Source organism: Sebastes fasciatus, chromosome 20, assembly GCF_043250625.1.
Source record: "Sebastes fasciatus isolate fSebFas1 chromosome 20, fSebFas1.pri, whole genome shotgun sequence".
Lineage (NCBI taxonomy): Eukaryota > Metazoa > Chordata > Actinopteri > Perciformes > Sebastidae > Sebastes > Sebastes fasciatus.
The window spans coordinates 10,990,458-11,006,372 of NC_133814.1; the positions used below are offsets into that span (position 1 = coordinate 10,990,458).

Genomic DNA, 15,915 nt, shown 5'->3' on the forward strand with positions numbered 1-15,915 from the left:
TGAAAGATACAAAAAGCAGGAAAACTAAGCACAAGCTCGGGTCAAATCTTGCACCATGTAGGTTTCTTCGGTGTGTTGCTGTTAAACATCAATATTTCAGGGAACATTCATTTTTCACTTGCTGCCATGGACACAGGGCGGTGTGGTTATTGGATATGGCTTCCACATCTCTGGTGCAGGGTCACAGATCAAAAATCAACGATTTTATCCACCCCCGTCTGGTGTATTTTGTACATGGACCTGCATTTTGGTTTGGGATATTTCTGTTATGTTTTACACCATTATTGTTTTTGCAAATACATGTTTTGAGATTTCTATACTGAAATATTATGAAAATGAATCAACTAAAAACGCACAGATACTGTATAAACAAGGGCTGTCAAAGTTAACGCAATAATGCAAATTCGTATTAATGCTACTAATTTCTTACTTGTGATTTTACAACTACAGGCATCATATGAAACTAGAAAACCTAAGGAATCCATTGATACCAACCATGTCATCCTAACTTGTCACAAAGGAGGCTAAATAATGCTCCAAACATGGCCATTTTGAAACATGTCCCTTGACCAAGATGTGTGAATGAAAATGTGTCCTATGTATTCTATTTTAATCGATTGACAGCCCTAGTATAAATTCTTCTTCTTTGGCGAATCGCAAACCAACTTTAAAGCTGCAAAAAAGCCACCTACTGTGTCGAGGTGTGGGCATTTGTTAAGTCAATGAAAGCAATTTGGCTTCGTATTATTAGGAGATTGCATTATCGGAATAATGCATTATATAAATTTTCCATTATCTGCCGATAATCGAGCATCCCAAAAATTCTTCCCAACCTAATTACACATGAACTGTTTTTCTGTCATTTACATTAGTACTACTTGCAACTGTACACCGAGCAATCTTGTATTTGAATTCGATTCACATTGTCAGGCGATCCCACAGAGTGTTTGTCTGGAGGGACCGACGACTTCTCTGGCTGCCACGTCATTTGTTTGCTGAGGAAGAAAGAAAGGAAGAACCCCCACCGAGAGACGGCCTATATGGTGCACAGAGATATTCACAAATGCCTGCATCGACACAGCCTCACACACAAACCATCATATTTAAGTGCACACATTCTGCTCACACACATAAGCACAGCAGCACACATACCCACGCAGCACACATACCCACGCAGAAACTTATTTGCACATGAGACTTAAACACACAGTGATTCAGTGATGCGGCAGAAGGACTTTGCTCATTTGGTGTTTTTGGCAGAACTCTTTGTAACCTGATGGAGCGAGCTGTCGGTGTCTGGCCCTCGGACAACGCGCCAGCGAGGATGCTATGCTATATGACTACACTGTTTTAAGAGCCATGGGCACAATTTCTGAGGCGTGTGTCTGTTTTGACACCACTTTGAATTAGTTGGTTATATTTGAAGAGATAAAATTACTATTCATGTCAAAAATGACTAAGATGAGCATGTTTTCATATTGTCCTATTATATTGTGCTTTTTCTTTTTAATATATTAGCCTTTCAGGTTGTTGATATACACTACCAATTATTTAACAATTACTCTGCCAAGTACTGAAATTTATGGCTTTCAAAATTCTCATTTCATTGTAATTAGAAGACGCTACCACTCTTCCTCCTCCCTACCTAGACATCTCAGCTATAAAGGCTAATGAGCTGCTGTTCTCAAGGCAAAAAGGAAATGACAAAGCAGTGTTATAATTGTATTCCGCAACTCTGTGAGATATTTCTGATGGATGTCTGGTTTAGTTCGCCAACCCTCTCTTCTCCAGTGTGAAAATGTAACACAGCTCAACCACAATAGCTCAGTGGCTTTATTGTATTGTAATTTGATCGATGTCGATCCCACTGGTCATCAATGGTGGGCTGATAAAGGTGGTAAATTACTTAGGGACAGTGTGTAGGATTTGGTGGCATCTAATGGTGTGGTTGCAGATTGCAACCAACTGAGCACCCCTCCACTCACTCTTCCCTTTCCAAGACTGCGGTAGCGTGAGCCGCCGAGTGCAAAACTGTGGTAACGCCGTTCACCTCGCTCAGAGGCCATCCTTACCATAATAACACTACTTTAGGAGCAACGGAAGTCTGACAGCGGCTGGCGGTATCACGGTTTTGCACTCTGCTGCGTTACTATAAGCGTGCCAGAGAACTACGCTGGCCTTCAGGTAACGAAAAAATGCAAAAGACTTTCTAGAGCCAGTGTTTGGTTTGTCCGTTCTGGGCTACTGTAGAAACATGGCGGAGCAACATGGCGTACTCTGTAAAGAAGACCCGCTCCCTATGTAGATATGAAGAGCTCATTCTAAGCTAACTAAAACACAACCATTCTTAATTTCAGGTGATTATACACTGATGAAAACATAGTTATGGATAGTTGAAAATATTTTATAGTCACAAAAAAGGGGGGCCCTGCAGAAAATGTTTGAGAACCACTGTGTTAGACATTTGTGTGAAATTGTCATATTTAGCATATGAAGTTTTGGGTTATGGGCAAAAATGTGTTTTGTGAGGTCACAGCTACTCTGACCTTTGACCACCAAAATCTAATTAGTTCATCTTTGAGTCCAAGTCGACCAAATTTGAAGAAATTCCCTAAGGGCACTCTTGAGATATCGCGTTCACAAGAATGGACTGTATGTACAGACGGATCTACAGACAGATGGATAGACGGACAATCCGAAAACTAAATGCCTCCAGCCAAGGCATAATAAAAACACCAGAACTCAATTCAATACACTGAGTGGTTTTGCTGCTACACCCTTGGTCTGGTATGACCAGTAGCTTATGATGACTAATGTTAGCCACTGTTAGCGATGTCAGTTACACACAGCAAAATCTGAGTCAGACCACTAACTGTAGGACTCTTCCGTACTTACTGTTATACTCCATTATCCTGTAATTCATTTATGGCCACAGTTGGTGTTATACAGCAAAAGATACAAAGGTGCACTTTAATGCCACTTTAAATAATGGACTGTTTCTCACATTGGCTTTGACTGAGATGTATCATTCAGCATACAGGGCGTTATGATTTTCTTTTAAAGCAGACTGTTACTCTATGGTGAGTGCTACATTACTACAGCATGTGAAGACAAGCTTTTATGCATGATTTCTGTTTCTGCACTTTCAGCTAAATGTCAATATAGCAGGCAGGAAACGGGGTAATAATTGTCATGATTTGACCACCTGTCACATCATATATAAATCGTTTTGAACAAACTGTTGTGTATAAAGCCACAATTCATTGTTTTGGGGTCCACATGGCACTATTTAACAAAGACCTTGGGGTGTCATTTACAGTCAGAACAGAGGGAAAGTGATGGCTTGGAAGTTAAAGCACAAGGTACATAGCTACTAAATGTCTAAAAGCAGCTCATTTAGCCGTCCTAATAGCCTCGATAGTGCTGATTACTCAGCTAGATATAGAGCCAAGCATTGAGTCAGCGCCACAGTCGTAACTCATAATAATCGAGCACTGCGGAAGCCCATTCTGCATGATGATAGCGCCTGTTGTCAATATCTGCTCATTGTGGGCCTAATCATCACTCAGATTCATTATAGAATTGCAGGTTGCGCTGATTACATCATTGTGTAGCGAGTGTGGTACGATCGGCACAATTCACTGAAGTCACCATGCCATATGAACACAAGCCCGGACCCTGGCTTTGTCCCCCCTGTTGTCACTTTCTTTACACTCTCAGCTTGTTAAGTGTTTATAGATCCACCATGGGGTCATCTTGGAAATCCTTTTCACATCCCTAATTAAGGCGTCTTTACTTACAGCTTGCATCAGCAGATGAATCTTTTATGGGAATGCTCATCAATACACCGGTACCACCAAAACCCTCTCAGACATACAGTACAAATACCAGTGTCTCTTAAACGCGTGCAAACATACACATTCAGTCTTTAGTGAAAAAAAAACCCAAAACAAAGAGAGAAATAGGGATAGAGAGAAACAGAAGAGGCTCCTCTTTCAGCAATACGAGAGGCGTTTGATGCAGCACTCCCTCCTGCTCCCTGTGGATAGTCCATCTCCAAATATCCTGAACAGAACTGCCTCTGAATTACTGAATGAGACTGCACAGCGTTTTACCTCTGGCTCTGTCTGAGTCTGTGAAGAAGCCCCGCAGACCAATTCATCTCCCTGGACAGAGAAACGTCACGGCCACAAACAGCTTCCACCTCAACACTGACTGTGCAAAGTTAGAAAGATAACTGTGGTAATCCATACTAATGACTGTTGACAGCATAAAGGAAAAGCACAGAATGATTTTCAGTACACGACGTGAAGTGAATCTTTTTTTCCTCGTGTACTTTTGCAGTGCACAGAAGTGTACGTTTTTCCGTCTCTCTCTGTTGCTTTTGAAAAAAAGTCCACATTTTTATAAAAGTTATGTGAAATTGTGCTCTTGGGAAGAAGTGAAAGGGGAAGACTTCGACACCGGAGGAAGACGTAATGGGATGAAACTCTGAAAAGACTGTCTGACATTGCTAAGCTCTTTCACTCTTCTCCCTTCATCTCATAAAGCCGTACTCTACAACCACATCTCTCTCCTCCATGTGGATATGGAGAACTAGTTGGGATTGGTTTCATAAGAAGAACTAAGGAAATGTATTTAAATACCTCCTACTCAGAAAGTGTACTTTTGTGGTGTTTTTGGGAATCAGCTGGAGTCTCACCAAGTCTTCAATGTAAGAAAAAAGCATGCACCACGCTTGGTTTGTCTTAGGTATCCGCCATAATTGAACATATTGTTCAGGTACACACACTGCAAAAGCTGAAATACTGGGAAAGAAAATAGCAAGTAGATGTCACTGCTCAGAAAGAAGGAAGGTTTGGGGATAGTTTGTTGAATCAGGACATGGATGATTTGCCATCAATTATGAAACTATAAACCCTGTTTCTATTGAGCCATTCATCTGAGTGCTAAAGGTTAAGGCAATCGAATACACAAGCTGGTCTAAATTAGAATGGTGTTTTAAGGATTTCAGGTCAAAGTCCAGAAGTTGTGGCGAGACCTGAAACAAACAGCTGATTTTTTTCCGACTTAAATCAGCTCTATAAGAGAATAATGAGTTTCTACAAAAATGTTACATATTGCAAAAGTTTCTGTTTTTATCTCATACAACACCATTGCTTGCAGCATAGCTTCATTTAACTATGAAAGATGTCTTTGTTCCCAAACATCTAAAACTTTCAGAATCAAAGAGAGACAGAGGGTCAATACTGTTCGAAAGGTCAGAATAATGTGAATATATCCTGTGTTTATTAATATTTTTGGGGGGGAAAGTTTTTGAGATCAGTCAAAACAACATAAGACAAACTGCCAGTGTCTGAGTGCTCTTGGAATAACTTCAACTGATTTGTTTCCGTCCAGGACAAGCTTTTATCTGATGTCTGGGCAGCAGCCCAAGATAAAGCTGTGCAAATGCAACATTGATTTGAAAATGTATCTTGTTCATTCTTACAGACATACATGCTGCGGACAAAAACAAAACAATGTATATGCATATCAAGTATGCATACGTAATATAGCAACTACTTTAATCCTTCTTGAGTGCTGTAACGCAAGTGCTTTAGCGGTGTGTATTTGAGTATTATGGTCTTAACTAAAAGTGCAGCTGGTTCTTTATATTCTCCTCTGCCACTACACGGGATGATGTACAACGATGAGTAGGAGATTGTTGCCACATAGGCATTGAGTTAACTCTGTGCTCCCCATTTACCTTGGTCATTTTTAAAGAAATATTTCACCCAAAATCTTAATAGTATAATGTGAAAGTGAGTGCAACCAAAATAAAGATATTCAACTAAAGCAGCTATTGTAGCTGCTCGGTAGCGGACTCAGTTTTAAAGCTAGAGTGAAGATACTGGTATCATATGAAACTAAAATGAACCATGTCATGCTATCTTGTCGGGAAGAGCGCTAAAGGATGCTCCAAAGTTATGCTAAATTTGGTGAGGAAAAACTGGCATGGCCATTGTCAAAGGGGTCCCTTGAAAATGGGTTCAATGGGTGCCCACGAGTCTCCCCTTTACAGACATAGCTAACTTTCTCGGATGCAGTGACACAAAATGGAGCGGTTTTTGAAACAAAAAAGTGATGTTGGAGACAACTCTGCAGCAGTAAAAGCTCAAAGTGTGTGGTGAGGAAATATGACCCTTTGGATTCATAATGGCAGGCTGTGATGGGCGAGGGTCTGCTGAATATGTATGTGGGTCATTACAGATGACAGTGGCATAACACATATTTATAGCCCAGTTTCTCATTTATTCGGGAAGTGGTCCTTGGAAATGTTTTAACAATCAGAAGTGGGCCTCAAGTTACAAAAGGTTGAGAACCCCTGAACTACAGCATTCAAAGGGTTTTTTAGAATAAATACATACATTAGTGTAAAGCCTAATGGCTGCCATTCATTCCTGGATTCTCCGTTGATCACGGGGGGCTGCTGCTCAACACGCACTTGTCAACCTGTCAAACACGTCAAGGATAACTGTGCTGCTCACTGACTGCTATTTCAATCTTTTGCTCTGATTGGCAACAGAAATGTTGTATTGCCTTGTTAAAATGACTGACAGCTGGGAAACAGTGGCAGAAAGATGTCTTCTCTCTGTTGTTCAGCTAAATATTATTACAAATACATGCCAGAAATAGATTGAAAAAATCTTATCAAATCTATCAAAATGAAAACCCTCTCCAATGATTACAGTAACTCAACGTCTACACAGTAGCATATTCAATAAACTGATCCATCCGACCTATGCAACCATAGACAGCTGGCAGGTTCACCAAGCTAGAAGCACCAGCAGCAGTTACATGAGACATCACCAACAACATCAGCAGCTCTGTTTTATAAAACATATCCATCCTCATCTACCTTCTCTCTAACTGGGAGATGTGAGGAGGCGAGCAATCTTTAATAACAACCACTTTGCCTCCTTTGTCCCCAGTGGGAACTTCAAAATCAAAACCCTCATGATATCAGCTTCTATCCCAAACATACTATTTCAAACAAATCAAACCTCTGAGAAAAGTTATGAAATGACTCATAGCCTTTGATATCAGCAGAGGTGTTGGCTCGAGTCACATGACTTGGACTCGAGTCAGACTTGAGTCACAAATTTGATGACTTTAGACTAAATTAATAAAAGACTTGCACCTCGACTTGGACTTTAACACCAGTGACTCGTGACTTCACTTGGACTTGAGCCCTTTCACTTGAAAATACTTGATACATTCTTACAAGTCCAAAGACGAAAAAGTATGTTATTTAAAAAGTGTGTGCATGAAAACGATCAACTGCCCAGTACCGGAGGTGACTCCGACAGCGTCGAGGATGTTGGGTTGATTTACTTTTTGAAATATCCTTTATTGATTTGTTTGGGAAGAGGATTTGCTCGTGGGGGAAAACTGAACTGAACAAACTGAATATCTAGCTTTTATTGTTTATTGCTGAATCCTGGAAAAGTGTTTTGTTTTTTTGTTGAACTCTGGACTCTTTATTTTTGATGACCATTATTGGGACTTGCACTTACACTTAATTCCCCAGGTCCACTTTGTTTGAACCAATTCGACAGCATCCAATCAAGTTGCAGGAGAAAACCATAAAGAACTAACGTTACTTTACTGAGCGCTGTTGTTAAAATGGCATTACATTTGGGGAAGAGCGCATTATGACTTGTTTAGGACTTGAAACTCAAAATTTAGGACTTGGGACTTAACTTGGGACTTACTTGGGACTAACAAAAGAATTACTTGGTCTCACCTCTGGATATATCAGTATTGCCAGGTAAAAATGGCACCAGTAATATGACTAAGCAGTAAAGAGGGGAGTAACTATTTTACTATTTACATTTTACGTTTTCATCTGAATTTTGCTGCCTTTGCACAATGACACTGAGTGAAAATAAAATTCCTCTTTAATTTGCATTTTCAACTTACCATTAACATGGTAATGTGATTGCACTTGATGAATGTAAGCTGTCTTTTTAGGATGATTATTACAAGCTGACATTTGAATTTTAAATGTAATAATGGGCATGAATTTTAAGTTTCCATTTTGCAACATCATTTTAAAAAATAAAAGCTTGCAAATCTCTGTGAAAATATAATGATTTGTTATGCATTGCGTGTCAGCGTTAAATGCAGGAACTGGCACATGCAAATGATGATGATGAAATCAAATTTTAATGTTAAGGCAAAATGCAAAACAGCATTGCCATTTAACTAAATGCATTTAATTTGTAGATTTGCATGCATAAAATAGCATTAAATTTGCGGCTGATACACTAACTGGCATCCAGCCTCATATATTAAAGTACTTTCTCATTGACTCATCCATTAGTCTGTCCATCCCTGGACACAGTCCAATTAAGAGCTCTGGATGTCCTTCACTGCACGGCACACACATACACACATCTCCTCATACATGTATAGTATAAAGTTGTTCTCACCACTGGGCTCTCCATGATGCCTTTGAGGAAGATGAGGTCCAGGTCATTGGCAGTTGTGGAGCTTGTGCTGTCACTCAGTGTGTCCAGGGCCGAATGCATGGCTACAAACACACACAGAGACAGAGACAGAAAAGAGTTTATTTCACTCCACTCCTCTCCATATTCTACACTTACCCGTGGGAAATAGACTGCTCAATGAAAGAGAGAGACAGTGAGGGAGAGAGGGAGCACAGTTATAGTAGTTCGCACTACGTGGCTTCGACGAGACGAGGCTGTAGGCAAAATGAGCAAGAGGGAGGTGGAAGAGGAGAGAGAGGAGCTGCCTCACATCCTCTCCCAAGTAATTTCACCTCTGTCAGTCACCCTCCTCTTACGTCTGTTTGAAGCGACAGTATCTTTCTCCCACAACTCCCAACTTCCTCCTCCCTCCTACACACATGCAGTAGCTTAACAACAACAAAGTTGCTGAGGGAATAATAGTTTTTTTTACCAGTTTGCAAATGATTTTTTTCAGTCTATATCAGTTTGTAAGCCTGCACCAAACTATATTACATTGTTTTAGAAGCGGTATTGGATTAGATTTTCATATGGCATAAGTTAATGGTGCATTTAAAAAAAAAGAATTCTGGTTTATGGAGCACCCTTGATGATAAGCCAATAAAAGTAAATATACACGCACACACACACACACACACACACACAGCCTTATCTCAAAGATGTGAAATCAAACTTCTAACCCAGAGGCATTAATCAATAAGATGACCGATCAATCCGCAGATCCAAGGCGACGTCAACAATTCGCTGAAGGTCGGGAAAGGTTCAGTCTGGCTTCAAAGCATCTCCACGGACCTGGACTATATGACGCATTAAAAGGTACCAAACACACTGACATCACCTACCAGCAGGCATTAATCACAGCGGACGTGACTGTCAGAGAGAGTGGGCATTTTTATTCACAGGGAACATTTGTCTGAGGTAATTTACTCAACAGACACTGAGGTCTTTTATTCCCAAAGCTAAATATAAAACACTGGTTTTAAATTTTTCAAGAAGCAGGCAGATTGGTGATTCACCACAGATCCTACACGACCCATTTCATAGGTCTTGTGTCCTAATAAGGCCATAATAAAGAGGTCAAATTGCTGATAATTAGTTTTGTGTAAGAAGATAGTCCAAAGAAAGCAATAAAGACAAATTGTAACCATGTTTTAAACATTTTGCACCGTCGCAGAGGAAAATGACAGGATGAAGAATACTTAGGATACCCAGTATTTATAATAACATAAAACATGATAGTATGACATCTCATGCAAAGTAATAAATCCCTGGAAAAGCACCCATATTGTATTGTTTTCTATTAGTGGTATACAGTATTTTGATTTATTCTACTGTATACTAATGGCAACTCACAATACACTATATGCAACCGTTACAGTGACTCTGTGGTACATTATGTGGTTCCAGTATGAAATGCATTTCTGTGCTCTTCCTATTGAGTGAGCTAGCAGGCTAGACTATTTAAAAAAATGAGTCCCATGTGAACAATTACAGAGAAAAAGAGATGAATGGTCGGGTCCAGGTCTACATTTATACAGACAGCCAGGCATTTAAAGTGACCAATGGCACAAAAGCTAATAAATAACAAGTCTATGGCCATGCTAGTGACTCTGTGAGGCTATTATTAGGCACAGCGGTGCTTTGAGCCAAATGCTAAAACCAGCATGGCAACATGCTCACAATGACAGTGTTTAGAAATTATTATGTTTACCACTTTCATAGTGAGCAGCTCCAAGGTCTGAAAAGTGAAACCAATGCTGAAGTGCCTTAAACTTGCATTCTTTCTAATAGCCAGCAGGGGGCGACTCCTCTGGTTGATAAAAGAAGTCTGATTGTATAGAAGTCAATGAGAAAATGAGCCTACTTCTCACATGATTTATTACCTCAGTAAACATTGTAAACATGAGTTTATGGTCTAAATCACTAGTTTCAAGTCTTCTTCAACACAGCATGATGTTCATTTAGTAAATTATGGTCTCATTTAGAGTTAAATAGACCATAAAGCAGGGTATGCTTTCACTGTGTGTTTTCAGTTCATGAATGTTAATTATAACGTTTTGGTTGCCTAGAAATGCCTGTCCACTTCTTATATACAGTGTATGCCCTTTCACCATCTTAATTTAGCGTGTTAGCATGCTAACATTTGCTAATTAGCACTAAACACAAAGTACAGCTGAAGCGTATGGGAAAGTTATTAGTTTTGCAGGTATTTGTACATTAACAAAAGTATTGAGAAAATTACAATTTTGACCTGATGATGGTACTACAGGAAAAGTTAAAGGGAACCTATTATGCTGCTATGGTGATGTCACCAAGTAATACATTTGCATAAAACATTTCTAGCGGCTAGTTTGGTACGCCCTCTAACAAAGTTAGTTAGAGTGGAGCTGGAGCGGAGTCCGAAGAGTTTGTTCGGTTGACCAATCACAACAGAGTGTGCCAGCTGACCAATCAGAGCAGACTGGTTTTTTTTTTTGAGGGTGAGGGGTCAGGAGCTCAAACAGAGCGTTTCAGACAGAGGGTGAAAAGAGGTGCTGCAACACAGCCGGTATGAGAAAACTAAAGCATTTTTTTTAACATTAAAGCATGTAAACATGTTCTAACAAAAACCTAAAATACATGTATGCACCTGAAAATAGGTATAATAGGTCCTCTTTAAGGAATTATTACAATTCATACTGAGCATGAAAACCTGAACTAAAGTTCACGGCAATCCATTCAAAAGCTATAAAGACGAATCACGAAAAAAACACAAAATGTCAACCTGCTGGTGGCCCGAGAGGAAAGGTCAGCCAATCTCCTACATCAATAGGTTTCGTCCTCTGAGGACCATGACCGTTTCAACCATACAGTCTATGTTCTGTACAACATTTCACGGCAATCTAATCAACAGCTATTGAGATATTTCAGTATGGCCTCGGCCCTCTATTGAGCTATGCCAGTAATTAAAGTTTTCAGTGATCCACAAAATAGCACTCACATTTGTCTTAGATTTGTGACTATTTGGGGGTCATGAATATATCTCTCTAACCCAGAGCACCATGATTTTATTCAGTGGTTGCATTAATGTGCAGCCTGAAGCTGCTCTACGGATAATAAACAACACAATTACATTGTGGACTCAAACACTATCGACTCCGACAGAAAATGTTCTCTAGTCCCCTCATAATCATCTCGTTTATGACCAAACTCAATGTTTCAAGTTGATATATTCTATATAAACACAGGTTAGGGAGGAGAAACCGATAAAAAAAGTGTGTCCACTGATGCTGTACAATTGGACAACAACACACAATGAAAGGTGTGTGTTTCTGTGTGCAGCTCAGGTCTGTCAAGAAGCTGGCAAATGATTTATGGTTCTATTGCTCAGCAGAGCAGTGGGAGCTTTTGTTTGTTGTTAAGATGCTTAAAGAGGAGTGATGAGGTAATAGATATTTTGAGAATGAGCAGGTCTTTTGAGGCGTTTTGGAAGTATTTTTTATATGCAAATCTACTATATATCCATGTGCAAACAGTCATAAAGACAACTATCCTCATCTTTGCTTTCACTCAGTTTAAAAGCCATAAAGGGGAATTTAGCCAGAGGAAGTAAAATTAAGTTAATTAAATTAATAATTACACAAGTCTTCCGCAGTGAAGTTTTTCTTCTATTTCCCCTTTCCAGCAGGAGAGTTGCCAGATTTGCGCCTGGCAGAGAATATCAGACCAGCAGGCTCGGCTTACAGGTCCTGCATAATTCTCTTTAATCACTGCAACTGTACGCCGGCGTTGTTGCCACATCGGCACTTTTTCCCGTTGTTAGCTTGTGTGGACTGTGGAGTTAAGTGTTTTTTCCTGATTGTTTCACTAACTTTCTGATCAAGTTGACTGCTGATTCTCTACAGTGCATCGAGGACGCTAAACAAAAACATCAGGAATGGTTTCGTCTTTGCGTTTACATATTCTGTGATAGTGGAAGTCACAGAGGACTCACAGGAAGGTGTGAAAGGGACTGAAGAGAATAATAGCCATTTTCCCAGAGCTGTGTATGCCTGGGGTCGTTCTATTATTCATAGAGATCATTAAAAATCCAACTTGTCCTCATTCTCGGGGCTCTCTGCCTTTCTTCTCTTTACGTATATGGATAAATAGGCTTCTCTTATTTTCACATCAAAACAAAGACAACAGAGTCATGCAGGTCAAAAGTTCAGACAGGAAGAAGTCTGAATGTCAGACTAAGATACACTATTTATTTCCTTGTTTTTTTATAACTGCAACTTTCTTTTGAAAACAACTTTCTCTTTAGCATTCAGGTGGAGTATTTCATCTTGTATACTGCTGCTGTCAAAGCCATCCTCCCTTGCATAAACTTCATATAAAACTGCACAGCCAGGACTGCCTGTTTTGTTTTTTTATCACTAACAGTATTGATCTTTCTTCTGCTCATGTCTCATATCACCATCAAAAATGCATGTAGACATTATAATAATATACAGAGGGGTTTTTTTTCTTCTGAGGTGAGAACTCAGGCGAAACTCATTTTTCGCTCCAGTGAATTTAAATTCCCGCTACTACACGCCGTAACTTGATACCATTAGAGAACTCCATTTAGCAGGTGAGGGCTTAAAGAGCACAAAAAGGGACCCATTTGTGCAGACAGACTGAACCAGCTACATGCACGTCATTCGCTGTTCCGTGGGAAATGTTGTCAAATTTAAAGCTCTTGTCATGCTTGAGAAGGTCTTGTTTTTACAGTATTTCCCTACTGTGCGTCTACAGGATTTAAAAGGGGGAAACTCCCAGTAGAGCAGATAAATAATCATGACAAAAGTACCCAAGAGACTGAGATGGTGTACACAAAAGTTAACAGCTAGAGAGGACATTTAAGGATGCCAACAAAACGTGGTAATGATTCATTCAGTTTTAATACAGTGTTAGGGATAAGATAAAATGCTACTTTGTCAATAACACATTGACAATAATAACACGCTGTGGCGGCCTCCCGCCTCACCTCTCAACAAAAGGTTCCAGAATAAGAGCTTCCTTTGCCATGGTGACAGGGGAGGATGTGTAATCACAAGGAACCTCGAATAAAAGGTGCTTTTGTCTCTTAAAGGCTCATCTGAGCGCAACTTCACCTTTAGTGAGGGTTACAATTAAACTCAATGTCATGGAGGCAGCCAAACAATCTGGGCTGTTATTGTTTGTGGTTAGAGCACAGCGGGGGGGGTGAACATGAACCTCTTAGCCAGCACTTAGCGGAGGTTGTTCTGTTGCTATGGAGCGGAGGTTAGGGAAACACAGAGATGATGGAGAGGGGAGCCAAGGGAGGGTGGAACACGGAGGAAGAGATGTGGTTGTGTTGGCGTTTTCTCCTCATGGGGACGTAAACACAGAAGAGTACAGTATGCCGCTGACAGTTTCTAGGAATCCAAACAATGTGCTGAAATTCATTGAGATAAACAAACTGTTAAAATGCAAACACAATAAATGCTCTACAGACCAATCATGGTAAGTGAAAGAAGCACCGTTACATATTAACAGGTAATGGGCAGACCATAAACCAGCACAGCAGGTGTTGACTGTGTTTGGTTTCCACCAACTCCTGAGGGACTCTTTAGCTGCAAGTCTCTAACTGTGCCTGTCGGCTGTTTGGTGCTGAGCAGGTAGTGTGCGATGGGTTTTTAGAGCGTTTTTTGCTGAGAACAGATCCCTGTTGAGACAAAAAATTGCTATGAGAGCTAGGAGACTGAACCAAAACAGTTAAATTGTAAACAATGAGCTGCGACAAAACTCTGTAAAACCGAGGGGAGCTGCAGATTCAGGCGATAATTCTCTGTAGGTTCATCACTATGAGCAATCTTTTACATTATTTTCACATTGTCATTTGATACATTTAATACAAAAAATATTGTTTACAGTCACTTTAATATTAATGCTTTGCAACAGTCTCAAGTGTAAAACACTTAATACTAGAATAAGTGTTTTGCTTCCTACAAAAAAGGCCTCACACCTGAGGTGTGCTAGTGTTAAAGGGTAACTTTGGTATTTTTCAACCTGGACCCTATTTTCCTATGTTTTTGTGTCCAACTGACTAATAGGGAAAACCATTTCTGAAATTAGTCCAGTATTAAGATAGAGCGCTGTAGATGGCAGCTTCTCACGGGTTGCAATATGTGCTATTGGGGCAAGCTGGTAACGTCATTTACGTCCACTAAAAGTGCTCGTTTTTGCCTTTTTTGCTCAGATTGTTATTAAAAGTGTCTGACGTTATGGAGAGAGTCTCGCTCAAGGAGAAGTCTCGTTCTGTAATCTCGCGAGGTGACATGTTGCCGTAAGACAACAGTGGAATAGAGGAATACATCCATGGTGGCAACGTGAGTGCCAGCCGGGCAGAGTTTGTTGTGTTGGAATACAGAAAGCGTAGTTTAAAGATTTTCAATGTCATGGCTGAATATTTAGATGTATTCGATAATGTGGCTGAACAAAACGTGTAAGTATCATAAACATCTGTTTGCCACACAGCTTATTTTCTGCAATAATCAAAAACCCAATGGAAAAATCCCATTGGCTTTCTGTTGACGTAACCAGGGCGATGCCTGTAGCAGACTATGTTCTCATGCTTTGATGAAAATCTGTCTCAGACAATAAATTGGGCATATGCTATCTTTTTATGGATGATGATTAGCTCAACTATTCCTCATAAAACTCTTACCACCATCTTGATTTATACTACTTTTATTTTAGAAGTCCTGAATTAGAAGTCGTCTCAACGCACCGTGAAGATCAATATATCCAGAAGTACCTAATATGTATCATTGTGTTTCTACAAAACATATATTTCAGTCTGGAGAACAGACTTAAAATTCATTGTATATCCAGAACTACACTGAGAAGAACATTGAAAGTCAGTCACAGCAAAGACCTGCTGGTGATTAATCAGGGTATTTTCAGTGGGTAAGGTCAATTTCAAGCTTTTCAGTGTGCAGAGTGACTCCGCAGTAACAACACCTGCTAGGTACTGCGAAAACACCGGCAGATTTCTGAGCAGCCCTCTCCTCAAAAACTCATTGATATTCTCATTGTTTCCTGGAAACACTTGGAAGTCGCTGCAGTTGTATTTCTCTGTCACTCCATTAAAATGACAGAAAAAAAGAGCATGTTGTGGATGATAGTGAAACTATTTGAAATTGCCAAAAGTTTGCTCTATGTAATAAAATACTCTCGGGCCTCGACAGACATTATTAAATACTTTAGGGTTGTTATTAGATTTGATTCTGCTCCCTGCTCTCAGCACAATATAATTACTATCAATCCCTCAGGTGGTGAAAGATGAGTGTCTAAGACACTGGTGGAGAATTATATAGGATAGGAGGATATTCCACTGTGCGTACCAGAACCG

The 15,915-nt window shown here is 39.9% G+C and overlaps 1 protein-coding gene across 3 annotated transcripts in view; it reads right to left on the reverse strand.

Moving 5' to 3' along the window:
• mpp2b (MAGUK p55 scaffold protein 2b) overlaps positions 1-15,915 on the reverse strand; it is a 48,748-nt gene that overhangs the window by 13,259 nt on the left and 19,574 nt on the right. For all 3 annotated transcript variants that reach the window (XM_074621098.1, XM_074621097.1, XM_074621096.1), the window contains one exon: positions 8,478-8,578. In XM_074621098.1, coding sequence (XP_074477199.1) covers positions 8,478-8,578 — 101 coding nt within the window. The remainder of the gene's footprint in view (positions 1-8,477; positions 8,579-15,915) is intronic.